The sequence below is a fragment of the Momordica charantia genome (assembly GCF_013281855.1).
Source record: "Momordica charantia cultivar OHB3-1 chromosome 1 unlocalized genomic scaffold, Mcharantia_2.0 BLBB01000001.1, whole genome shotgun sequence".
In the NCBI taxonomy this organism is placed as follows: domain Eukaryota; kingdom Viridiplantae; phylum Streptophyta; class Magnoliopsida; order Cucurbitales; family Cucurbitaceae; genus Momordica; species Momordica charantia.
The window spans coordinates 19,009,503-19,036,994 of NW_028275157.1; the positions used below are offsets into that span (position 1 = coordinate 19,009,503).

Consider the following 27,492-nt stretch of genomic DNA (forward strand, 5'->3'; position numbering starts at 1 on the left):
AACAATTTCCAGTAACAATACACTACCAGACTCATAGCCTGAACTCTTATTTATACTACATTCTTGGGATGCAGCAAACCAACGACTCTAAACTGTGATTGCAAGTGATAGAGTGACAAAGAGGACAGAGGTACAGATAATGAAAACAAAACTCACATTCTTAACTTTTAAAAAGTTACATTCTCAACAGTTTTAGACTACTTAAATTAAACTAAGCTACAAGAATTGTGTGCCACCGAACCTGGCTCCCAAAAATAACAAAACTATTGCACAGTTATATTTTCAAACCTGGACTATGACAAATGAACTAGTCTTTCTTCTGGTTCTGGGTCCAGATCTTCACAGTTTTATCATTGCCGAGTGCTCCAGAAGCAATCATGTTCTCGCTAGGGTGACAAGACACTGATATAACAGGGTCAGAGTGACCTTCCAGTTTTTGAACTATCTGCCTGGTCTGCAGTTCCCACAGGTATACACAATTGTCTTCCGAACCACTAACGATATACTTCCCATTTGTTACAGAGAAGGTGGAGGAGATGCAGAATTTTGAGTTAGCATGGCCCGTATAAGTCTTCAGAAATTTTCCCGTAGAGAAGTTCCACAATCTCTGTGAATAAAAAAAGAAATCCGACATATGAATCAGTCCAATTAGTGAAATGATAGAAAATGAGAAATTGCCAATAGGGAGAATGAAGATCTGCAGTCTAGCTCGCTTGCTATCAGTTCTGCAATTTTCAAATTATCAAATTGGATTTTCAATCCTGGACCCTACACTTAACCGCCAATGTATGAACATATCATGTGCCTAACCCCAGCAGCCAGACTGAAAAATTAAAAAAAATATAGTAACAACAACAAGTCCCAAACAAAAAAAATCTGTACAGTTTTTACAAGAGATTCCAAATTTACCTTCGGACAAGATTATAAATATCTTCATCCAGCGTTCAAGAGTCACATCAATAGAGACCATAACTTACAGAAAACTTTGATTATTCAGTGCACCCTCAAATTACTAATCTTAAAGGATTTTGAAGTATTTATAAGTTCCACAAAGATAAGGAAACAAGAGGTGATTGAACAAAAGTATACTGATAGGAATTGTAAATAAAGAAATGATGGAGAAAAAGAATTTTAATCACTTTCATATTGACATTAATTTAGCCGTACTAATGGGTTTTTCTACACCAAGCTTCCCTGGTGCTAGATGATTTAAGTCTATGCGCATAAACAGTAGTCCTGGAGTTTCACTTCCACAAATATGATGCCAATACTGGTATAGTATAGACACTTCCTAGTTTAATTTACTTATCATTGACTCATCGCTAGAAACAAGTCAACAACGGTTAGAGAAATTTAACTGGACTCATTAAATGGAATGAGCAAGGGAATATATAACACTCTTGGTCGAAAACCAACTACATACAGAGAGATTAAGCAAAACCAAGCGCAATAGTAATGCAGAAGAAGAGGCCCATAAGTACCTTCAACTTAAATCATAAACCAAAAATTCAGATATAACATTCCAGCGACAATTCTGAATCTGCTAGGTATAGAAAAAGACTGAAAAAGTAAAGGTGAAAGCACTCTCGGTAGACAGAGTAATCATATATAAGGTTTTTCCTTACATCTTCCAAGAAAATTACTGATTAGTGTTCCTTTTAAATACCCAGATAACTTCAACCTAGATTAAATGTTTCATATTTAACATCCTAGCGTAGGTAATTGCCGCGGTTTTGAACTAGAACAAAATCAATGGAATTTTTACTTAAATGTGAGGAAATCAAACCTCACTATGGAAATTTAAGCAAATGCATACCCAGTAACAGACCACTCATCTATAGTCTCAAAAGTAATAATAATACGAGAGAGAGGAGAGAGAGCTTGGAAAACAAATTATGTGATAAATAGCATAATATTTAAGCCTGAATCACGAACAAGGAGAAGGATAAGAAGATACTCACCAACGTATTATCTAAAGTCCCAACAATAATAAATTTCCCATTGGGCGAGAACTTGACGAAAGAAACAGGTGGATTTTCATCATCAATCAAAGTTTTCACACAATGCCCGGTAGAGGCATCCCAAATTCTACATAATCCATCATAGCTGCTAGAAACAATCAGCGAGCCGTCACGATTAAAATCCACGCCGGTGACAGGATCGGAGTGGGCCGGAAGAACCTTAAGACACTTGCCGGTTTTGACGTCCCAAATGCGGACGGTCTCGTCGAAGGAGCCAGAAACAATCATGTTGGATTGGGGATTGAAGTTAACACAGAAAACGTAGTTGGTATGGCCATTAAGGGTCTTGATAAGGGACCCAGAGGAGACATCCCAGAGGCGAAGGGTCTTATCGTCGGAGGCCGATACAAGAAAACGAGAATCAGAGGAGAAAGCAAGGTCGGAGACACCCTGTTCATGGCCTTGGAACTCTTGGAGTGGGGTCAGAGTGGAATTGGAGCAAGCATAGGTGCGAAGGGTCTTATCGGCGGAGGAAGAGCCGAGAAGGCGGCCGTCCGCCGAGAATTTGACGGATGATATCGCACGCTTGTGGCCGGTTAGGGTTTGGGACAGAGTGTAAGGTTTATAGGGTTCTGATTGAGGTGGCTCCGAGGACATATCTTCAATCTATGACTGGAAATGGCGACTCCGATGAGTTTAATGTGGGATTTCTGGAATCGATGAACCGAACGAGAAAGCCGGAGATGGAGGCGAAGCTTCAACTCCTCTGGCTCCGACGATGGTGTACACGGATCACTGCGGTTTCCTCACGGCCCTTATGCTATGAACGATCTCGTACGGCTCGACGCTTAATTTTGGTGGGGATACAAAAAATCGTGAAATTTTCTTTAAATCAAATTTTTATAGTAGATCTTGGCAATAAAGTGGGTATTATTATAAAATATTGAAGATAATAAATTTTTCCAGGTAAGAAATCGAACACATTCTCGTACTGATAGTGTAATAAGATTATAAGAATAACCTTTGCATTTTTCAAAAATAATAATAATAATAATAATAATAACCTTTGCAAAAATGAATAAATAAATAATGAGAGAGTCCACTTATTTTCAATAGGTGAAAGTACAATTATAACCACAGGTTATCCACCCCACTTTATAGGGCTCTAATTATAACTTAACAGAAAAAAAAGGGGTAAAAAATTAAATGAGACCAGTAGTTTAGTAGTTTTAGCACAATAGATATTAGAGTAAAGATCTGTATCTCCAATCTAAAAAGAAAAAGCATATGTAATCGTTTAGTTAAGTTGAATAATGACTATAGACTAATATATATTTAGATAGTGATAATTAGAGTCCTTAAAAAATAGTAAATAGTAGTTATCTCTATTATTTTCAAGGAGAGTGAGAATTCGAACTTACGATCCAGATGAGCCAGCTCAGGTTGGCTAATAATTATTAACTTGCAGCTATTAGTACCTAGTTGTAAAATAAATAATACCTAAATAATTTGGAGTAATTGACCGCTCTTCATGATAAAATCATTATATTCATCTCAAGCTAAACTTCATACTTTTAAGGCAACTAGGCAAGCTTATCAAACTCCTCGCGTTATAAAGAGACCATCACCACTAAATTAATTAGTTCATGCTTGTTTGACTTCTTGCCATCTTCCTCTTCTACAAATAAGTTTAGGTCTATCATCTGTTACCAGAGATGTTTTTCTTTGAAATGAGTTCCATGGCCTTGGTAAGAGTTAAGACTATGTTGCTAATGCCAGTAGTAAGACTCATGCTCACAAGAAAAAAATTCATACCACTGTTGAGTTCATCCTGAATGCCATTTAAAAGTCTAAATAAAAACATTCATTGTCTCCATATCCAAGAAAATAAGCTTACATATCTAGGTTATTTGATAAAGCATCAAAACTCCTCTTTAAATGTTGCAACAGATATCACAATCAATGCCAGTAATTAAGATTTCTTCAAAATATACACCATCAATCAAATAAAAGTTAATAAATTACTTTACAATCCATAAAATGTCTGGCAATCCACCAATAGTATTTACATCATTGTATATATATATATATATATATATATATACAGGCAAGCTAGCGCAATAGCACCAATATTAAATCTGGTCTTTAGCTATGTTGCCCCAAAACCATTCTCTCCCTATTAACTTATGGAAGAGGAAAAAGAATTTACGAGCCAATAACAGGTATATCTCTTCATCACAATACGCTGCAAGTTTGCACATTTACATTTTGGTTTAGAAAAAATGTTGTCATCAGGAAACTTGGTCCTACAAAACAGTAGGAGGTCTAGCCTCTATGATCAGAGTCATTAGGTCAAAACCAAAGGACACTCTCGCCCACAAGCAGAAAACGGAGAAAAGCATGGAAGATCCAAATGCTTGCTTTCTAAAGCACGATTCATGAAGCCTATATTAAAGCTGTGTGAATGGGCTGTATCATCGTGTTGCTCAATAATATTTTCTTGTAATAGATGTTGCTAATATCCCCTCGTCCACTATAATTTCTCAGTCAAGGGTGTTGCCTCAATAACCCTGTAGGAGGATTAATTGGATGTTAGGGAGACAAACGAGCAGCACAGAATGAATGAACCCATAAAGAAGTCAGGAGCGATACGAAGAAAAGGACTTGCGCCAAGCTCGTCAGATAGGCTGGCTCTCGAGTAAGAGTAAAGTAATCCATTTTGACCTCTTGAGAAGAAAGATCCAATACAAGCTAAAGATTTGAGATTGTTGGGTGTTGAAATCTTAGTATGGAAATACTAGTTATAATCCAAAAGGAACGAAACTTACCTTCAACAGCTCGCTAAATCACCAACTGCAGATGATCTTGACATCCAGCTCCCACCATGAGAAGCATGACTTGTCATATCCAGATACTTGTAAAGATCTTGAGAATGCTTCTCAGGGGAGCCAAACCACATGTTTGGCTTTCCATCGGCACTCCTCACCCTTGAATATGATGATGGTGAGAGATCAGGGCATGGAAAGTCGCAGAAGTTTTGGTTTCCCTCCCTGCAAAAAAGAAATAGGATAAATCTGCAGATACAATTGATGATCTTGACAAACATCATGCTAAGAGAAACGTGAACATCCAGAATAATGTACTCTATTTCAGGAGATGGACCAACTGATGTAGATCTACTAGAAGCGAAATTAGGTGACTGCTTTTCAGAAAGCCCCAGAGGAGTCAACGTCCAGCCTTCAATTGTCAGACCCTGCTTGGCTGCGAGGTCCAATATCTGTTTCTCGTCTAGTCCCAGTCCCATGAGCAGGTTCCACAAGTTCTTCATAGCTTCTCGTTGGTTGTGAATTACTTGATCTCTCATCGCCATCTCTAACTGAAGCTCAGAATTAGCCATTCCCTATAATACTTCTCAAAATGTTATGCTCTGAAGAAAATTACTGAACCATAGAAGTATAAAGTATAAACCATCCATGTAATCTACAATATTCATTAGATTTCTTTTTTTCCGTAACGCCAGAACTTCTATTCTATTTCTTTTCTTTTTTTCAGGTCAACAGACACAAAATACAGAAGTCAGAAACTATCAAGTCAAATTTCTTTCAAGTTTCATCTTTAATAAGATAAATTGCCTAGTATTTGGCAAAAGTAATTCCCCTACTACTGACTTTGGCCCGTTCATTAAATCAAAACTAGTGCAATAAGAGGGTGTTTGGTATAAACAAAGCTTAAGAATGTGATGCTTGGAAGTAAATTGATTGTGTTTGGTAAGAGAAAATGAGATTTGTAAGACATGATTTAGTTATTCATATTACCTAAAAGCTAATTATATTTTTATAATGCAATTAATCTTCTTAAGTTAAATTAATTTTAATGATATTTTGTTCAATAAACTAATTCATACTAAATTTAAATTTATTCTTTCTAATTAAAATTAAATAGTTAGCTACAATAGGCATATCAGAAAATGATCTTTGCCGTCTCAGTCTCATTTTCATTTCTAATATCTAAATTAGGAATATACATATTGTATGTCACCAGCGATCCAAGAAATAAAATCATATATATTAAACACGGTCACCACTCAACTCTTCTAAGCTAAGTAGATCAATCCAGAATAAACTAACCATCAGCCTATACTGACTAAGTATCCGCAAGTAGGTTTTATTCCCATTCCTACTGATGGCTTCATCAATCATCCCTTGAAGTTGACATCGCTGCTTTTCATTTGCTTCAATTTCCTGAAAATGTAGAGTTAGTATTACGACTAAAATACAATTCACATGGAAATTATAATAGGCTTAATCATATGCCATTACCTTCTGATAATTGATTCCTGCTTCATCATTGTCACGAATGTTATCTAAAATTACTAGACGTCGAGCTATCAAATTCTCTACAATTGCTCCATCCATTTCAATAGCCTATCAGAATGAAAATATGTGCTCTCAGTTGCACAGACGTTGATCTTGCTTTTCTATCATAATATTCAAAATCAATAGAGAAAACAGAATAAAAAGTTACAAAATAATAATGGACCTGATTTCTTGCAATAATTTCATCAAGATGTTGGAGTTCTGAGCGATTATTAAGATTGGTTTCCTCTAGCTCAGACATAGCCTTTTGTAAGTTTATTCTTTCCTGTACATTCTCGCTTATTTCATGACTTAAGATATTCAACCAAGACAGCTCATCGTCTGCAGCCTTTTCAGCAGGTTTGCAAGCCTCAGCAGGTTTGCTAGCCTTTTCAGCAGGTTTGCTACTAAGCTGGAATTCCTTTTCAGCAAGTTCCTTTTTTAATTGGCTAACCTCAGTCTGAACACATCAAATATATTAGAGATCAATACATGGGTACTATCTGGAAAAATAAAATAAAATTAACAGACAACCTGAAGACTATCAATCATCCGTTGGTAGTCCGATACATGGGGATCTACTGCTCCAATGTTTTTCTGGGAATAGAAAACGTTAACATCTTAGTAATGACAATTGTCACCTTTTACCATAAAAAAGCAACAGATAAATGGTCTTGTAAATTGAGCATCACATAAAAAGTAATAAATAAACAGCTAACGAAGTAAAAAACATATGGTTGGATTTAAAACAATAAGAGAGTACAAAAATGTTTCTAATGCAGTTCAATAAAAAGGAGAAAAAGTTATAGCACTAACATAGAATATAAAATTGATTTATACACAAAAAAATAAAACTTAACCTCCCCACAACCAGGACTGAAAATCTGACCTGAACGTGTGTCTTAATTTCCTTTGCTCGGTCAGCATATTTCAAGGTATTTACAGTGTGATGATACTGAATATCTGCCGGTGATATTGTAGCAATCATTACAGTTTGAGAATTACCACTTAAACCATCTTTCAAAATTCGTGTCAATTTACTGCAAAAATAGATAAACGACAAGAAACAGCTATGATTACCAGATATAAAGGTTCAGGCTATAGTTTTCCAGATAAGATGTTTGACACTATAATGACACTGACATAAATACCTGTTACGGTAAGGGACATAAGCAAGTCCCTTTTTTTGCTGTTTTCCCAACGCATTAATGCAGTTTGCCAAAGCAAGGAGTGAACGATTAATGTTGGCTCCATCCCTCAATTTTTGGCCAGAGTTATTTGTCTCAGTAGCCCGTTCACTGCCAGCAAGATCAACAAGTGCAAGTTTCCCATGCAAGACCTGACTTTGATATTTGTTTCTTCGCTTTCTTTTCACATTAATCTCCAAAACTGCATGTGATCTGTTTATGTGATTATCATTCAAATTAGATCGAGCAGAAAGCTTCTGTTGCATAAACGCAACTAAATTGTTAAAACACTCATTGAGAGGAGCCAATAGAGTAACATAACAACTAATTAGAACATGTTCATTGTACCTAGTTCTTGATGGTTACTGATATGAGGAACTAACAAGTGATCCATGGTTATGCAAATTATTGTAAATTCATACAATCTGCATTATATAATTGATGAACCAATAAAGTACTTGACAACTAGTGACTAGTTAGTAAATGTTAAAGGTGGCCTCTAATCAATGAAGAAAACAGACGGTAATAAATGGAAAACCCAAATCTTCATTTTTAATCCATAAAAGTCTGGTTTCTCATGTCCCAAGGTACTCTTATACATGTTGAACGACCTGGAGAGTCAAGACACCATGAGCCATTATTGTGGGTAGTAGTATTGTTAAATGCATAGAGTTTAGCTTCTTAAAGATCAAACTTTATAAGCTACTCAGAATGTAAACAAACGTTCACCTTATTTTTCCTTGCGGGAGGTATATAAGAAAATGAATCGTCAAATGATGACAACTTTAAATGGCATCCAATATAATAATAACGGCTTTAACATTAACCCAATTTAACAGCCAAGCATAAAAGAAATATATACAAAACCCAAAGAAAATATGAGATATTCTCGTATGAAAACCCTTCGCCTATGGAAACTATAGGATAACATACCTTGAGGAGGTGGTATTCACCTCTGTGCTATCTGTTTTCCTGCGACTATTACCCATATTCAAAAGTTCAAGAATTTTATCCGCAGAATGAACCTGAAGTAAATTAATAATCGTAAAGGGCATTTTGTTTATAGAGAAAAGAGAAAATGGTAAAGGACAAGAGAATTACGAATCCTTTTGGCAAAAATGCAGGTTAAATTAACATTTAAAACTGCACTTTCTATAGATGAGGTTGGGAAAATACCAAAAAGTTGGAATTAACGTCTAATAACATTGATTCAGTAGTCATCGACATAATTCATCTATTAAGGAGGATTCTCCAAATACCTAAAATAGAAATGATCGTAGAAAACGTGAAATATTTGACCGAACCTTAATTGAAAGAAAAAATTATGAGATACCTAAAATAATATATTGAAACTATTTCAGCACCAAACCATAAATTATTAGTATGCAATGGCCAACTAATGCAGAAAAAGTGACGATTTAGTTTCCTCTTACATTTTAGCCTCAAAATAATGGCCTTTTCATTTAAAAAAGAAACTTCACCATGTACTTCGCAACAATCTGCATAAACTTAAAGATTGTGTGCGAGTTGGATTATAAGTTTGGAGCTCAAAAGCCAAACCATTCTTATTAAGAAGAAGTTACAAAGGTTTCATGTGGTGTCAACTCCTACCACAATATTGATTAGGTTGAAAAGGTACCGAATTTCCAGGCACGATGTTTTTTTTCTTTTCAGAAACAAATTTAAACTTTCCGTTGATGAGTGAAAATCAATATATACCATTATATTCTGATTTTGAGGATCTCATAATATTACAAAATGAACGAACCTTGATACACCTAAGCCCAGCAACAGTTATTCCTTGCTCCGGATCCTCTCTAAGTTCTAAATGACCAGATGATTTTTCAAGTAAATCGTAGATCACCTGAAAAATAGTTTTAAAAAATGAAATAAATAATTCTGTTAAACAAAAGGTCACCCATACGTACGATTGCCAAACCAACGGCCGCGCAAGCATACTTCATTATATACTTCAAGATAGGAGCAAGTAACTTCAAATTCATCAGACCGCTTGTCTCTTTTTATAAGATCGAACACAGCATTCAAACTGAGCACCATGAGTCCAGGATCATCTTTGGTCCCAACCATCGTGTATGTTTTACCACTGGCATGGAGAAGGACGTGTTAGATTTAAAAACGAAATTGGAGAATGGTTAATATAGATTGGGGTATACAAGAACAAAAGGAAAAGTTCAGTGGCTTCCCATTCTATATCTTGTGGTTCCCATCTACTCTAGACTGAATAAAAATTTACCAACGTCATGGCTTTTCAGGTTTAAACTATAAACTCACTCGAAACATTAACGTTAGAAAGTTTGTAATAGTTGAATGATGTATTGATCTCTTAAACAGATGCCATGCCACTCACAAAGGAGTCAGATTCTTTTTATTTTTTTAGTTGCATAGTGTAAAGAAATTATATCGACCTGCAATAATAACTACAATAAAATACATCAGCTGATCAGAGAACATGTTACAAATTGAAACTGTACATTTTGCCATATATGCATTTAGCCACGATGCTTTATTAACTGGACTGCAGATGAGTGTTCCAGTCATGATCATTGAATACTTGGTTGTCTATAAAATGACCCAAAGAATCTATATACTAACTCTCTGAAAACTAGAAGGCTGGTCTATTACAACCTTGAGTCAAAATAGAGGTGAACAAAAAAGGACCCGGTCCAGTTGCATGGTTTAGACAGCACAAAAGGTGTAACTCTAAGGTAAATATGGCAGCTTTAGTGCAAGACAACACCTCTTTAGTACCTTCCAGTTGAACCATAGGCAAAAACAGTAACGTTTAGACCTTGAACAACTCCAGGTATTATGGAAGATATACTTTTTGTGTAGACTTCCTGAATATACAGGGATTAGAAAAATATCAGGAATATAGTAAAAATATCAGCAAAGAGAACACGTTTCAATGAAACAGTCGTACTAATTAAGTATTTCAGATGATGCAAATGAGCTACTGTCATGTCTTAGCAATGAATGAATAAAATATCTATTAAGCAACTCAGACGACCACCAGTCAGTATTTAAATTTCATTCTTGCAAGGTGATAAGAAGCAAAATGGCACTACATCATAATACAATAGAAAGTCAATAACGAAGGTTGTGAGAAACAAATAAATCCCTCCATCAACATTTTGAACTAGTAAAAAAAAAAAAAAGAGGTTGTGAGTTCGATCCCCACCCCCACATTTTGTACTTAAAAATAAAAATAAAAAACTCTTAAAAGCAAGACACCTTGTCTTCGGTATAATAAACTCATCAATAATGGAACGTTCAAAAAACATGACATTTTTCTGTTCGTGTAATGTAGCTTTTACATTGATGGAAGCTCAGGAACGGAGAGAATTGAGAGGAAGTAAATATAAACGATTTGGTCCAGCTAGATTAAATAAAAAGATTTAGTTTAACCAACATGCCAGAGTCCTGAATGATAATTACTAAGATCCAAAAATTTATGCAGAAGAACTTAAAATATTTGGCATATTTTAAACCAATTTTGTTATCACCGCGCAATCATCAATCCAATTGTCAAGTTTCAGCAACGTGCAATCTCAATTATTCTTCAGATAATCCGACACAGAGAACAAAAAATTCGAGATTGGAGATAACTTGTACACACCAGATTAGTACCATCTGGACCAAATGCATGGTCAAAACGATATATTTTCTCCTTTGTTCGATTCTGAATGCGGTCGAGGTAATCCTTCGATAGGTCAGGATCCAGTATAAGCACCTCCTAAAATTTTAGGCATGCCCAAATTTTAGCAATAATGACGAAATGTAGAGCAAAGTAAAAATTTCAAACCGCAATCTGGTGAGCTAACCTTGTTTTCGATCACTCGAACAATATCACGACCGCGCTCTCTCTCTCTTAGAGGACGGCATTTCACTGCAACCTGAAGAAGCAAAATGTAGCAAGGATGTAATGAAGCAAATAACGCAGTCCAAATCAAGCTGCTGGCGAAGGGAGATGACGAACCGTCAGAGTAGTGGATTTCTTTGCTCCGGGTGCTCTGATGCTGGGCATTTTCGTCAGACATTGATTTCCGAACACTCAATAAACAATCAGATGGAGCTCATTGGGCCCAAGGTTACCCAAATACCTAGAGAACGATCTTCGATAGTTTTACACCTTGCATTTGCACTCAGAAACATACCGTTCCTCATTTCATTTCAAACTCGCATAGCAAAACAGCCTATAACGAACTCAAGGAAAAAGCATCGCAGAAAACCGCAAAGAACTCAATCTCTTTCGTCATTTCGCTAGCCCTAATGGGGTTTAGGAACCACATGCGAATGACAAGAGATCTCCTACCATCCTGGAAAAGAAAATCGAGAATGACAAACAATACGCACATCACGCATTATCAGAAACCAATGCCATGTGAGGACAAGAGAATAGAAGACCAAACAACGAACCTCGAGAAAACGGCGAGAAGCTGAACAGTGATGATCGAAGCGGTGGAAGAAAACAAAACGCGTCAACCCGGAGAGAAAGAGAATGCGGATGGTCTAGTCTGGTCCAGAGGGGAAAAAAAGAATGCTAAAATTATGCGGTTGTTGAATGGCGTAGGGCACTGGCAATGCAAAGTAATGGCGGAGAGAGAAACGCAATGGCTGCCATTAAATCGGGTAACGGCGGAGCAGAGGAGGAGGAGGAGGAGGAGAAACACTGGATTGATCGAGACCGTTGGTTTGGTACGAAACGGACGGCAAATGAAATGGTTTCCATTCCATGGGAACGGACGAACAGGTTGCTGGATTGATCGAGACCGTTGGTTGGATTTGGAAATGGACGGCCGACGGCGATTGAAATTGGTTTCCATTGTAACGAAACTAACAGGTTGGGTTGCGTAGGATAAGGGTAATAATTACGACCTTTTGAAAACACTGATTTTTTTGTTTTTTAAGACATTCAATACTGATCGCTGTTGCCTTTTCGTTTCTACTTTTCTTTTGTTTTTTCTTTTCTTTTTTCCTTTTCTACCCCTCCTGAATTTTTCTAAAGTTATCAGTCACATATATTTTCAAGAAACTTTTTGGTGATCTCTTTCTTTTTTTTTGTGGTAATTTCCTGGTTTTTCTTAATTGCAAATGTTATCCTTCTAGTTTTGGCTAGTTTTCAATTTAACTCCTTAGGTTTCAAATTTTTCAATTTATTAATGTCTCTACAATTTTTACGCTTAATCTCAAATTGTCAGCAGTCAAAATATTGAGTCTCATTTTCTACCTATAAGAATTAAGTATAAATAAATATTGCCCAAAAATGTCTTTGTCTCCAAACGACTATAATGTAAATTGAAAATATTCATACTTCGTAATAACCGCTAAATACATATTCAAAATTTACCTTTCATACCTCAAACAATGTAAAACTATCGGTTATATTGTTCAAGCATCTTCCAATAATTTATTCCTATAGTTGCGTTGAATACATAATATATTTGTTATTATGCATAGTAATTAACATGTATCTTTTAGTTTTTTTATTGTGTTAACTATTTGTATTAACTACTTTTAATTTATTGTATGGAGAGAAAATTGAGGAAAATAAATAAAATTTCTCTAAAACTAAATAAATCTTTTATTCTTTTTTTTAATACTACAAAAACCATTGCTAGAGTTTAAACACGCTGTGGGATCGAAAATTTTTAAACCATAAATATTGAACTCAAATTATAAAAATTAAATAAATACTTTTTAAATTGTAAAAGTCATATTAAAATCATACTGTCAATTCATAGTAGCAAACAAATTCATGATTTAACATTTAATCGAAGCTAAAGCGAGCATAGTTTAACTGTAATTGATATATATCTTCAGAGTTGGATCCCTTATCCCACGCAAACAATAGGACGAAGAAATCTGTATCTGGGTAGGGCCCAGAGGACAGGTCATGGAGGGTGGGATGAACGTGTGACCAAATTGCTATGGACAACTCCACGTACGTCGCATGGTACATCGCTTGCTAAATGCCAACAAATATTTTTCGATTACTGTAGTATTATTATCAAATTGATAATTGATAATAATAATATTAAATAATGAAGTTACCTTACCACCGAAATTTCTGCCAAAAGAAAATGGTTTTTATAAAATAATAACACCACATCTTCAAAGTATTTTAAAATTGAAGACAAAATGGTTGGACAGACTATCAGACGACAGATAATCCTTTTTTTTTTTTTTACTACTTCTAAGAACGTGACTTTAATTTATTATTTTCCTCCACAGCGGATGAATTTTTAAAATGTGAACGTGTGGACATACAAATTATTTAGAAGAGGAGATATTCTTTATGGTGAGATTTAGAGTAAGTGTCTATTGGGTCTAAATTTTAAATCAAGTAATTTTAATCTCTGAAATTTGGAATAAATATCTATTTTATCTTTTTGTTTCTATAAAAAAGACTAATAAAAAATGTCATATGGCAGCCAAAAACAATTATTATTTTCAGTATAGGTCAGGTATTTCTAAAATTTCTGTCAGCCAATATCTTGTTCTTGGTGGTTCACAATGTGTTACTATTTTTTATTCACACATGGCCTTCCGTTCGTTTTTCATCTGGTGTCTGGTGAGTAATTGAATCATCAACTTTAATAATAATATTTAAGTAATTATTAGTTAATAGGTATCTTTTATTGTATGATTTTGAAAATTATAAGAGAGAAATATGTAAAGAAATAAAAAGATAAATTGACACAATTATTCTTTCAACAACAATAAAGTTTTCAAATCACAACAATGATAAAGTTTCAATAATTTGAAAGCCGTCGATTTTAGCATGCGTAGCCTAAGACAGTGGTGGACGGTCTCGATTGAATTTGAAGCTTGGTCTATCTTGCAATTGCATGACCATGATAAGTAAATGATTTCATATTTTGGTCAATTTTAAATACTTTTAAGCAAATTTTTTCATCGGCCTCGAAGTTTGATCTAAGAGTAATGGTCCATCTTGCAAAATATTAGAACTCAGATCAATTTCAAACAAATTTCAATCTATCTCAGAGTAAAATTTTCTCATGCAAGCCTCAAACCACCTTCAAGCGATGGGGGATTTGAGGTAAATATGAGGGAAAAAAGAAGCAGATGGCTCAAGAGAGAGGGGGAAAAAAAATAGTCTGCATGTAGAGTGTATTTGTACCAGAGGAAATAATTGATATGTTTTTTGGACCAGGAACCAAGCCGAGTCAGACATTTATATAAATAACGCTAACCAAAAAGATTAATCCTCATATAAATCCAAGCAGAACAGCTTGGCTCAGTGTGTTCCTTCAATTAAGCACGCCTCTAATATAAACAGACTTCTTTAAACAACCTCCACTACGTTATTATTTATTATTATTTTTAGTTGAACAATATGAATGAGTAAGGATTTGAATCTCCGACTAAAAGATCGAGAATATATGTTTTAACTAATTGAGCTATGATCAAGTTGGCACTTGGTCTACGCTAATTCATTGCACCTTCAACTTTTCAGCACATCTCCATTTTTTTTATACATATATAATATACTATTTGAAGAAAAAGGAATATCTACCTCATCATTTACAAACCTAAAATCTAGAGATTATAGACTGGAATCAAGCTCCACCACAGACCTGCAGTTGTGTCGCGTGCAGTGACAAATGTGAATGCTGTCGATATGTATGTTTGTAGGTTCTATTTTGTACCTGGTTCACAAGCTCTTAATAGTTGCGTAAGCAGAGAGATGAATATCACAGCACTCTGCATCCCAAGAGAAATCCTTCATCATAGCATCAAACATTTTATGATTCCACTCGGATGTATTGTTATTCTGTACATAGTCCCAGCGATAGAGATAAATAAGGTATTACTTAGCAATGCATAGCAGCTACAAAATATGTTAAATGCCTAAAGAGGTATTTTTTGATCATCTAACACTCACAATTTCATCCACGGCTTGGCTGAGAGACAAGTATCCGAAGGTAGAGTTAATGAACATGGCTAATTTAGTAGTCTCGTAGTCATGATCTGGAAAGTGTCTGACACCATCGAAGATAAATAGTTCTATTGATTATTTCTCTTTTTAATCACAAGTCACAACTGATAAATAGCACGTCACCCCTCACATACTTCCATATTGCAATTTATTAAACAGTTACCTGAATCCGTTGTCATTGGAGGTGAATGCAATTGGAGCAGCTCCATATCTCAAAGCCTTCAACTACATTATCAAAGGAAAAAGACAATAAATAGCTGTATCAATGATTCCTTCATAGGTTTGGACTGCCATTTCATGTCAACAATATTATCGTGGAACAGTCAATACAATAGACGTGTCTGAGAGAAAACAGTCGAGGTTGGGATGACAACAAAAATTAAACGAACAGAGGATCACCACTCTACATGTTAACGCCTCACATTGATTATAGAAGTAGGATTCATTAATAAACATAAAGTTTCTAAGTATTTGGCCACCTTATGGATTAGACAGGGCATTAACTTGAATAAATGGTGTTGAACTCCAAGTTAATACATAATCACTTAACAGTCCAGGATAGATTAGATTGACAAGGGAATCCAAGCTAGATCTAATCTACAGAAGAGATCATTTAATTATCCAGCAATAGTTATCAGAGTTGTGTGTTGTTTATAAATGTGTAGGGAAGAATATCAACTTTAAAACTGGCTTAAGGTCGAAAATATATATAAACACCAACACCACCTCACAGACTCTTCCTCATGGATGAAATACAGTTCAACTTGAAAGTTTATGATCAAACAATAGACTTAGCTTACAACTCGACTGTATGCAAATAATCAGCACTCCTGGATGAAGCGAAGAGTAGATTACTTACAGGCACATGGAGTATAGGATCGTGAAGAGACTGACACAAGATAATGTCGGAACCTCCAAAAATGAGACGTGACAATGTCTCATCATGTCTGTTTATGAACCGCACATTTTCGTCCTGCAATGATAGATTGTTGCCAAGAAAAATTTTATCTGGTTGAACTGTTCGGGATCATGTCAGTTTAACGATAAGGAACCTAAAATATAACCAATTACCAGAATCATGCACTACATCATAAATGGGGACTTTTCATCTCAGATAACAATAAGATTATCATAGTTTCAGTTTTGCTTATGCTTGCCTTAATTTGTGCAATCCGCAGTATAGATGACTTGATTTGTGACATGAAAGGAAACTAGATGAAAACAACAAAAAGCAAATACCTCAATTTTTTCTTGAAGAGAGTCGAGTTCCTTGTGTCTACTTGTCATTTTGCCAGTCCTCATGAAGACGAACTATAAGTAACCGGATATAACACTCATCATCCCATGATATGAATGTTGTATGGGAAAATAACGAGCTTGCAAAAAACTAGATATATAAAAAAAAAAATTTATATCAACCAATTCAACTGATTTCTTCCACTATAAATGTAAGATTATAGACCATAAATTTCCAGTATAACTTCAAAATCAAGCATATCAGCTAATAGAAGGTTTTAGTAGAATTCAGCATGTAATTTTTAGGGAGGAGATCGCAACCTGGACACCCATTGTGGTACCATTCTGAACAATTGCCCTCAGGTTCTCAGTGTCAACAACTGACACATCTGACAAAAAGCATCCAACCTAGGGGAATGAGAAGTGGATTACATAATGCAAAACTTAGTGTACTAGCATCTTATAGCTGCAGTATTCAAGCAAAGAGCAGAAGGAACAATACAGCATGAAAATAAAAGTAGTGAAGTAAAAAGAAAGGAAAAGCTGCCTACAGGTCACTAATAGGCCATTGACTTCTCGCCTAAACTTAGGTCAGCAATTTAATTTGAAGGAGAAAATGATAACATGAAGAACTACAAACATAGATAGATGCATGTGGATGGTTATGTAAGAATGCCGATAAAAACGCATACGGTTTGCAACTTTGCCACATGCAAGGAAGGAGAAGAAAGGTGTGGGCAGAAGAGATGAAGTTTATTGTGGAGCCTGTCAAGTGACTGGGGAATTAGTTAGTAAGGTGGTGTCCATGGCACGAGCATTAAAATTATCAAAAACCAACATCCTTTTTTGAATTTACCAGTAGGATATCCAATTTTATTTTTAGGAAGCCAATTTTGTCGGAGGAATAGAAAGGAAGGCTCTCAAAATCCTTCTTTACCATGCATTCTTTTAAGCATTAAACGAATATAAGCATTGAGTTTTATCACAATGGTACCATTTTGGAATTTTGTTATGAAATAGTAGCAGTATGTAAAATTGATTCATGATTGAATGTACTCGAGAAACCTTCGACAGGATTTCGATTGCAATGCAGGAAATATGGCCCGTTTAGGATGAACTGATGACAACATTGGGTTGTAGTGCGGAAGTCTTGATGAAACAATAATGTCCAGACAAGTAGAGCTGTCCCTCTTACTATACCAACAAAATGACAAAAGATGGAGGAAAGGCAACCAAGGGAAGAGTCCTAGAGTACACTAGATTCTCCTGCTGTGTACGTAGCTGGAAGAGTCCTAGAGTTTGACGTACAACAATTGAAGGTGCCTTTTTTCACAGGAGTGATCCTTATGGATGGTTACTTCAAGTAGAGATTTATTTAACTAATCGGTTATCATAGGAAAGTTCAGGCAAGGAGAGTAGTTTACACTACATAAGAAAATTTGTCAAAATGGTTACATTTGCAATGCATAAACAAAATCTCATATAAGATGTGACTTGAAATTTGGAACAAAAAAGTTTTTCAAGTTACCATTAATTTTCTTCTATGAGCCTGAATCACATTTTAGTATCAGAAAGCAATACAACATTATGACTTAGAGACCTAAAGATCTAGAGAACGTTCCAGCGGCTAGCTGGACTAGGACTATAGTAGAGAACTTACCGTAATAATAGAAGAATCCTCAACTAATCCCACTTTTTTCTGCAATGCAATTTTGCATACAGCTTTTCCTTTCATATCATCTGCACTATAATTTTTTGGAAGACTTTTATCTTTTTCAGGATCCCAAGACGAGCTCTCAAACCCACACGGAGCAATAAGCATTTTGTCCCTGCAATAAGGCAATAAGCAACAAGCAGATAATAAAATTATAAAAAAAAATCATCCTGCATAACTTTCTATTTGCAGGAGTAATCAGTGCACTTTGACCTAGTGACTGAAGAATCAGTAGAAAGTATCAAATAGAATTCTTAAGATTTGTAGGAGAAAATAAGGTACTGTATATAACACAAACAAAGATACTACATATAACAGAAAAGAATCTTGCGTGTGTGTGTATGTGAGAGAGAGAAGACGGACAGATGTTGCCTTGCCTAAAGCCATGGAAGGAGCACTGTGTTCCATTTTTTTTTATACAAGTAATGAATTTTTGCTATTTAATTAAGCTTTTTCTACCAATAAATATATGTTTGCGTAAACAGCTATCTAGGTTCAATTATTCGGGTATTTGAGTATTGATTACTGCCTAGTACTCTTATGCCTCTCCCTCCCTTTTCCCTACTGTTCTCCCCCCATGTCCCTATTTTTCATCTATCAAATATCTGAGCCTAGTATTTTTACCACAGTTTAGCTTCAAAATGATAGAATCATAAACTACAAATTAAGTTTACTTATGCAAGTAGAAAGAGAGGTGGGGACAGGTAAGGCGCAAAGTAGATTAGTTAGCAGAAGGGAGGGGAATATTTGTACAAAGGGTAGTGGGGGACCCTCGGGTATATATATATATGTATGTATGCATGCATGCATGCATGCTGATGTAAGTATGTTGGAGGTAGTTTTGGGAGAGAATAGACCTCTCGAATTGTCCATCTCCTTCCCTTTTCATTTTTTGTGGCAATGCGTAGTTTCAATATCAGTCGTCTATTATAAAATCTTTTATGAAGTTTTGATCAATTAGAAGAAGGAAAAATTAGTACAAAACATTATCCAAGAGAATCTACCAATCCAGTTTCAGAAGTTGCAAAAGACAACTACTTACTTGTGCATGTCTAAGGTAGTTTCCAAACCATGACTCAAACTATGAATTATACGGCCTTTTGAATTTGTGGATGACATTATTACAACTTTATTGGAGTAAACAATTCCACCCTGCAAAATCATAGGCAATATGTTACATGATAGCAAATATTGATGAGAAGCTTGAACATGCAGCAGAGACCTAGGGGCTAGGATACAAATCAAAGATTTTACAAAAGGGGGTTTAAATTATAGGTTTGGTCTCTAAACTTTTAGACTAGGTTCCGTTGGTTTATTATTTTTTAATATTAGCCATACATATTTAAATTTACTGTATGCAATTAATGGTTAAATTTATTTATATTCTTGTTCTCATTTCTTTTTCTGTATTGAACATTTTTCCTATCCTATATAAGAAGGTTATGTATTTCTTACTTTTCATAGTTTAATTAAAAATATTTTATTCCATCTAAATCCAGTTGGTATCAGACCATGAAAACCTAGCTTCTTCTAAAAAACCTACCTAACCTAAAAAGCCCTGGCCTCTGACGGAATCCTAGTTGCTGTAGCAGAAATTGAAACGATGCAACCTACTTTGTTATTAGCTGTTGTTTGAAACGGTGCAACCCAATTCCGGCAAGCATCCCTTCATCGTGCTAAATCCTAACCCTAACCCTAGTTCCAGCAGTTGTTGCCTGCCAACGCGCCATATCACGATGTCGTCGCCAATGCCAGCCGTTACCGTCCATCGTAGAGTATTTGTGCCGCTAGTGGATTGTTGTAGAATATAGTCCCTATACTTAAAAAGTTTCAAATGCCCTAGATCTTTTAAGTTGTGTCTATCTAGTCCTTCTACTAAAAAAAAGTTTCTAATAAATCTCTCAACTAAATTTTGTCAGATAGGTCCACTTGAACTTGCCCAAAATTATCTCATCGCATCATCCATAGACAGTATATTCAACGTGGAACGAGAGCACTAAATCAATGGAATTACTGACATGCCCTCATTAGACAAATTTAAGAGGTCAAAGACATATTAACAACTTTCCTAAACTTCAGGTACCAAGCTTGTACTTTAACCCAAAAAAAAAATTAAAGATTAAAGCGTAGAAAACTTGAAATAGCTTGTGGTGGTTCATTTAATATCAAATTTATGGAGTGTCTTTCAATCACATTTAATAAGCTGCTGGAATTCAACCTCCCTCAATTAAGTAACATTATGAATTTCTATAAAATAACTATGATTGATCCTAAAATTTGATATTCTAAATCATGCAAGAATACTGAATTTTTCAATGCCAAAAAAACTGTCATTATGTTGGATCTGGGTTGTGGATTGACATGCCTACATAATGGTGCTCTATTCTCAACACCAATGAGGTCAAAGTATAATCCTTCAAGAACTCAATACATAGACCACCTGTTTATATTTTCCTCTGATAGGAAAAGCTAGACTTGTTGACAAAGACAGAAGAGCAAGAATATGGTGAACTTGAAAGTTTTCACCTAATAATATAAGATTGGCCTTTGCAAAGAAAGTGCACATATTCTATATTATATACCTTTAGTATGTTTGCAAGATGCGTATTGGAATTGTCTTGCAGACGATCAGGACGATGAAGACTTGCAGGATCAAGTCCACATAGTGCTAGTTTCTCTGGTTGTACAAGAGACTAGGATATTTTTCAAGTAAGACCACATTAGATAATCTCCACATTCGTATTACGTCTTGGAGAACACATTAAGAAACAGTGATAATTTCTAACTTACCTGTGCATGGATGTCATGACATGTGAATAAAATTCTAGAACCTTCAAGTCCCTATAAAGACAGGTAAAAGACATCCATATAAGAAAAAAGACAATTCCTAAAAATTAGCAGAAGCTGCATACCTCTACTACCTTATGAAGTATGTATAGATTATTAAGCTATTAAGTACTTTTTATCTTAATAATTGCCAGGTAAACGAACCACAAAGTTCAGTTGTGTATAATAATGGAAATCAATGTTTAACAAGAAGATAAAAGAAAAACCATCTTACATGTTTAATTCAAAGGAAAATAATACTTCAAGCATTTCATCCAAAAGAAAAAGTGACGAAAAGAGAAACCATCCAGGCAAAAACTCCATTGCAGGCTCCTTCAAATTAAAAGATGAATGCTCCAACAATATCCATAAATTGAGAATAAATCCATGGAAAATAACAAACTAGTGAACTGGTTGGCAGTTGGGTTAAGTTTTCTTCTCGGTTAAACAGTTCTACCCTGGCCCTGGGATTTCTAAGAAAATCCACTACAGCAACAAAAAGTTCCATAGAAGACTTTTTATTGGCCAAAATAGTTCAAAGGAAAACATGAACAGCAGGTGGATAAAGGTTTAGATAAGTATTCAGCCGACCGTCAAAACACTCCTGTATGAACTAAGAAGTGCAATTTCCAGAAAATCCGAAGTCATGGAGCTCAAAAGATCATCTATCTTGACCTTAGGATAGCTCAATGTTTTAAATCACCATTTATGTATTTTCATTCTCGAAAACCTTTGCTCTGTTTCCATACTTTCCTTACTATCATTTCAAGTTACATGAAATTTCAGGCCAACTAACATTTATACAGTAAAAAATTATATACTATCTATCCTTGGTGGAAGGCAAATTAATTTCTAACATAGATTATATAATGTCAGAGATTCAGAAAGGTACTAGTACGGAAACAAGAGTTCTTCACTTAAATCAATTTGAACTATAATCTTAAACCTAAAAGAAATATTGAGAGAAAGAAAAGCAGGAACAAGAGATGGTAATTGCAAGTTGCACGTGCACCTGTTGTACAAAAATGTCCCAGAAAAGCGGTCCTATTATAGCAGTCTGCCAATCGTGTATGTGTAACACATCAGGCTTCTTGCCAGATTTCACAATATAATCCAATGATGCTCGAGAGAAGTACATAAACCTGAAAGCATGATAATAAGTAAAAAGATGAGATAAAGAAACCTACATATTTCTTTATTTAAAAAAAAAATGTGCTCCTCATTTATATGATTAATAATAAGATTTTAGACTAGAATATTTTGACATTTATCTCAAGTTATAGTCTACAAAATCCATGGATGGTAGGTAATCATTAGAAACAGAATTTTGCAACCACCCAGATTACCTTGTTGGATGGTCAATGACCATTGTGATACGGAATCTGAATCCTGGACAAGTTAGATATCTTAAGTTTGGTAAGAGATCATTCAATTATCCATAACTGACAATCTTAATATTGTTCAATCATTTTTAGGGCATGAAATAGACTTTTCAAATTGGGATGTCAACAAGGTAGGAGGGAACATCGTTAATTTTTATATTCTAAGCTTCCTGGCACAATTGAATGTATGCCTATGAATATCTATAGGCATTCAATAAGCATAAGCAGAGTCCGTCCTTGAGGTAATGCTCAAATTCAGTAAGAATGTCGTGTTTTGGTAGACACAAGCAGCCTCAGCCATCCTGCAAAAAAAAATATACAAGTATGTAGATGAGTGACAATTAGGTTTGTTTACTTACCGTTCAAAGTCGTCAGAGTATCCATATGCCTTCTCACGGTTAAAAAATGATGAGTAATACAAAGGTTGAATGAAAGTAACCCCTATGCCACGGACAACCCTGTACAAGGACGTGAGACACAAGAATAATATCCAAGAATTCCACGTAATAAACAGCAAAAAGTATAGTTTCCAATTCCCTTGCTAATTTTACATTTCAAGTATTTTTTTTTTAATTTCAATTATAAAATTCAGACTCACCCAGTCCATATTTTGTTTCCATGCAGTTGACCATTAAAATACGAATAGTACTCCACCTCAATCTCTCGTAGCCCTTGAACTTCATTTAGTTCCATGCTTCCACACCTTAAAGGCAACACGTGCGACTTAAATTTTGCAATCCATCTTTAAATAAGAAATAAAAGAGTAAAGATATTTAGAATTTAGTGATGCTCTTGAAATTAGGAAAACACAATTTTATTTCTCTTCTAAAGACAATAATTCAGAAAAATTGTGCAATTGGACAATAAGCAAATATCCAGCTGTAGTCCAATTTGTATCATTATGCTTCTCCTACACGCTTGTTTGTAACCATATCTTAAATTATTTAAAGTTTGCAATAGTTCCAGGCAGCCATAAAATGTTGCCATTCAAGAACCGAAACTTTCTTACTTTAGAATGTTCACGTCAATCAGAGCTCCCATCCACCAACAGTTTATAATCATGAAATACATGGCCTTATCACACGTCATACAAGTCCAACTGGGCAGAAGATAAAAGCTAGCAGGAGAGAATTCAACAAAGTTTTTTTGGAACAACCAAACATTTACTTTCCAATAAGATGATGGTTTATGGCATTAAAATTTGACGTTCCCATCTTACCTACAAGTTAATATGGCATTTACCGAATTCTGGAGGACAAACAGCTTAAAATGGTTGATGGCAAGCATAGAGAAAATCAAGGCACTTCAAGATTCATGCAATTGGTGAAGCATGCACCATATCAATATGAATAGTATTGTACACTGAAGTACTGAAGAGCATAAAAGCAGTCATTTAAATGTAAGGGGTTGGCAGCTGCCAAATGGTGTTGGTTAACAACAGACAATAAGGAAAATCAACGACCAGATCCAGACTATATGAAATGCATATAATTGTTTCCTCTTTGCCTCGGTTCCTTACAGATAGAAAATAAAATCCTACATCGGCATGGCAGCAATATGGTTTGCAGTAATCATGCATCCAATGACAAGAACTGAAGAAACCAATTAACAAAAGGGAGACCTTTACTTTGGCAAGATAACCTCCACCCAGTTGCCCTTTATTTGTAGAGCTTGAGATAACCCCGTTACAAATGACGCCACTGCTCCAAAAGAGGCAATTGGAGCCATTTCGGTACAAATGTGAACAATGTGAAAACCATTCCTGAATTGAACAGAATATCAATAATAAATTTAACTTGGAATGGGGTCGGAACGTGGAATGCATGGAAGATTAACGAAACTATGAATGTCTGAGTGTTAGTTATACAACACTTCAATTGCAATCAAGAATCTCTTTTTCAAATTATCTTCCATACATGTTATATAGCTTTCAGGGAATAAGTAATCAATATATCAAGGTTGTTGTAAGAAAATCTATGACTTTGAAATATTTCTGATCAATTGTGTTTTCAAATGAATATTTAGCAACCGCTAAATATTTTATAGATCAAAGCTACAAACTTAACATCATATGTGCAATAAAGATTACTGATTAACCTATAAAGGTTTACTCCAAGCTGTAAGGAAAAATTTTGATACGATGTTCATATTCATGAAGAAAGTTAACCAGCTTAGATTTATTGAACCAGTAACAATAGGAAAAATTTTTATACATGTTCTGCAGCGGGCAAGCAGAAAGACAAAATATATCTTTTACATATTTAGATGTTAGGAGTCTCGATGCAGTTTCACAGTTCAAAGCATAATCTTTAGACGGCGAGAAGAAAAAGGCAATTAAAAAATTAATGGCAAACTCAAGTAGACAAATTTACTTATTGCTTCTGTGAGAAAACTGACGTAGCTCTGCTAGTAACTCAGCATCGCTTGCCTGCAGGATATCAGTAAAAGCATAAACTATGCTACCTTTATGATCCATTACCAGCCGTCTCATTTTAGATGCCTCTTCAGAGCTAATCATGCCAGTTAGAACCATGGAATCAATCCGAAGTAGCAAATCCCAACATGATGACACCTGATCTGGTTTGAACAACAACCCCCATGAAACGTATTACGACTTCAGTCTTCCAAATACCAGTTACCCTAAAGTTTTTTACTATTTTATCTGATTAAATGACAAACTCCAGAAGTATAAAATAACAGGAAGAGGGACAGAGGAAAAGAAATTGGTAATTCACAAGAAAGTAAGGATCACATCACATGACGAATAAGGAAAAAAAAAGGCGCGTGAAAATCAGCACTTCGAAGTAATATTGAGGATTAATTGCATCAGCCAGTCTGAGTCAGTAACAGTTAGATTGAGTTGGGACTATTTATCACCTTTTCTACCCATAGCCTGCTTTTCAAACTCTAATTCCTCGATCCTTTCAAGCAGTAAGTCTTTCTCACCAATTGCTTTGTTCAACTCCTCTATAGCAAGGACACGTTGTTTATTCAAGTACAAGATATCTGAGTAACACGGTCCATATGAGAATACAAACAACAAAAGGTTGAATGGAATTCATAAAAGTACATGAAATGCCAGATTTGAAGCTACAAATCTAAAAACATGATACTCTGCTGAGCTTCTCTGAAGAGTTGCCAAATTTCACTGTTTTTTGCCTGTAAATCACCATCTGACGACTGAATGCTGCATTCACCAGCTGACGACTAACGAGCAAAACAGAATAACAGTAAGAGCTATCACATTCACTATATTGGGAAGTAAAGAAAATTAGCAATGAGGACTTACCTTTGCCATCTGCGCACCATCATGTCCTTCCCACCTAAAGTTTAGATTACATAGACTCAGTCACTCAAGCTTCAGTGAAGATAAATATACTGAAATACGAAAGTCCCTAGAGATAAGTGCCAAGGCCAAAGGAAAGCCAAAAATGTTTTAAGAAACGTTACTCCAATTGCGATGAGATGTTAATCAAGCCATTAAGTTCTCCATCTCCTCTGAAACAGGTTGAGAGCCTAATTAGTAAAGCAGCCCAACACTATATGGTTAATAGAAGGGGGAAATTAAATTATTGTCAGACTGAGAGTAAAAGCATTGTCAAACAAAGATAATCAACACTATATAGTTGATAAAAGGGGAAAATTAAATTGTTGTCAGACTGGGAGTAAAGGAAATGTCAAACAATGATAATTGTCATTGTCACCACCCTAAGCTCAAATTTTCTCTTACATGTAAAATTTTAACTGGAAAAGGAAGAAGAAAGGCATAAGCAGACATCGTGTGGCTTTAACGCTCTATTTCGAGAATGAGTTTTCCAAAACTGACTACATTGAATTGTTCGATTCGACAAACCGATACTCGGAGTCTTTCTCTTTTCTCTTGAATTGAATACACCATCGATGTCAACCTCCAACTCAAAAAACTGAACAGGAGAAGTTACATTATAACAGCGTAGCAGGCATAAGAATCACAAGCAATTCAGCAGGATTACAATAGTTCCACGATATATACTAAAACCAAGGAATGAGCAAAACAGAATTGGAAACCGCGATAGAAAATTCACCTCGAGCAACAGAGAGTTCGAGCAGATTTCGAGCAGGCAGTACTATATTTCGGAAAGGCAAGACCAAGACGGGAAGAGAAAGCAGTCGTCGTAAGTGCATGGACAACCATTTTTGCCGGCCTCACAAGCTCGCTTTGAGCTCTCCGGCGTAAGGGAATGATCACGGAGGCCTGTTCCGGGAAATGAGGATGAGAAATTAAAAGAGAACCAAACAGAAGAGGATGGAAGTTGGAACGTGATTCTTTAAAAAATATTTCTTCGCCTACAAATTTGACAGCTCTTATCGGATACTGCAGAAAACTTCAATCAAATATTTTAACGGTGCTCTGTTAAAATATGGATACTTATTTTTCTCTGTGTTTTCTCTCTGTCACAGCAGCCAGGCAACGTGGACCAATATCTGGGCACCTCTCCAGTGTCCATTTCTGATACTAGGGTGGCATTGGGGAAATTTTCCATTAAAAAATTAATATATTACTTAATAATATGTCACGGTTGAAGAGACAGAGTAGGTATATGTTCCAATCTCACTTTCGACATGTTGTACTCAAAAAAATTTCAAGATCTCAGCAGAAGTACTATCGGCCAGACATGAGTAGTCATCGGTAGATTTTGTATATGGATCCTCTTATGATGATGGCAATAACGTGGCCATTAAAAGTCAGATAAATACCATTTTTTTTTCTTTTGAAAAATTGTTAGAGCAATGCTAACAATATATATTCTCTCTGATTATATCTCTTTGGTGAAAAATACTTTCCATAATCTAAAAAGCAAGAGTGGTTA

General features: G+C 35.3%; 3 protein-coding genes across 10 annotated transcripts; all 3 read right to left on the reverse strand.

Annotated features, from left to right (window-relative positions):
• Positions 1–137: 137 nt before the first annotated feature.
• Positions 138–2,846, reverse strand: WDR5A (Transducin/WD40 repeat-like superfamily protein). Its single transcript, XM_022277478.2, has 2 exons — positions 1,962–2,846; positions 138–607 (listed from the first exon to the last, which is right to left on the reverse strand). Exons 1-2 carry the CDS (start codon positions 2,616–2,618, stop codon positions 308–310), a joined length of 957 nt encoding a protein of 318 aa, XP_022133170.1. The 5' UTR covers positions 2,619–2,846; the 3' UTR covers positions 138–307.
• A 1,117-nt stretch (positions 2,847–3,963) lies between these two features.
• LOC111005553 (P-loop containing nucleoside triphosphate hydrolases superfamily protein) lies at positions 3,964–12,334 on the reverse strand. 4 transcript variants are annotated; one of them, XM_022277083.2, is made up of 17 exons: positions 11,941–12,334; positions 11,501–11,840; positions 11,346–11,417; positions 11,141–11,257; positions 10,273–10,361; positions 9,463–9,607; positions 9,272–9,367; positions 8,437–8,528; positions 7,468–7,716; positions 7,206–7,356; positions 6,851–6,913; positions 6,501–6,776; positions 6,281–6,385; positions 6,089–6,202; positions 5,105–5,361; positions 4,790–5,011; positions 3,964–4,712 (listed from the first exon to the last, which is right to left on the reverse strand). In XM_022277083.2, the coding sequence occupies exons 2-16, from the start codon at positions 11,546–11,548 to the stop codon at positions 4,792–4,794; spliced, it is 2,094 nt and encodes a 697-aa protein (XP_022132775.1). In that variant the 5' UTR covers positions 11,549–11,840; positions 11,941–12,334; the 3' UTR covers positions 3,964–4,712; positions 4,790–4,791. The 4 variants fall into 4 exon arrangements, with proteins under 4 accessions (XP_022132775.1, XP_022132773.1, XP_022132772.1 ...); XM_022277081.2 differs by having other exon boundaries at positions 3,964–4,687; positions 11,941–12,333; XM_022277080.2 differs by having other exon boundaries at positions 3,964–4,531; positions 11,941–12,332.
• A 2,552-nt stretch (positions 12,335–14,886) lies between these two features.
• On the reverse strand, positions 14,887–27,001 carry LOC111005584 (UDP-Glycosyltransferase superfamily protein). 5 transcript variants are annotated; one of them, XM_022277140.2, is made up of 21 exons: positions 26,707–26,993; positions 26,373–26,565; positions 26,093–26,140; positions 25,932–25,965; positions 25,756–25,849; positions 25,520–25,648; positions 25,015–25,219; positions 24,270–24,404; positions 23,241–23,384; positions 23,002–23,100; positions 22,273–22,402; positions 21,225–21,275; positions 21,017–21,127; positions 19,477–19,586; positions 18,381–18,549; positions 17,042–17,128; positions 16,724–16,795; positions 16,344–16,457; positions 15,648–15,709; positions 15,431–15,527; positions 14,887–15,319 (listed from the first exon to the last, which is right to left on the reverse strand). In XM_022277140.2, exons 2-21 carry the CDS (start codon positions 26,408–26,410, stop codon positions 15,200–15,202), a joined length of 2,049 nt encoding a protein of 682 aa, XP_022132832.2. In that variant the 5' UTR covers positions 26,411–26,565; positions 26,707–26,993; the 3' UTR covers positions 14,887–15,199. The 5 variants fall into 5 exon arrangements, with proteins under 5 accessions (XP_022132832.2, XP_022132830.2, XP_087977590.1 ...); XM_022277138.2 differs by lacking the exon at positions 26,373–26,565; XM_088121464.1 differs by lacking the exon at positions 26,373–26,565 and having other exon boundaries at positions 23,241–23,345; positions 26,093–26,158.
• Between the last annotated feature and the right edge of the window lie 491 nt (positions 27,002–27,492).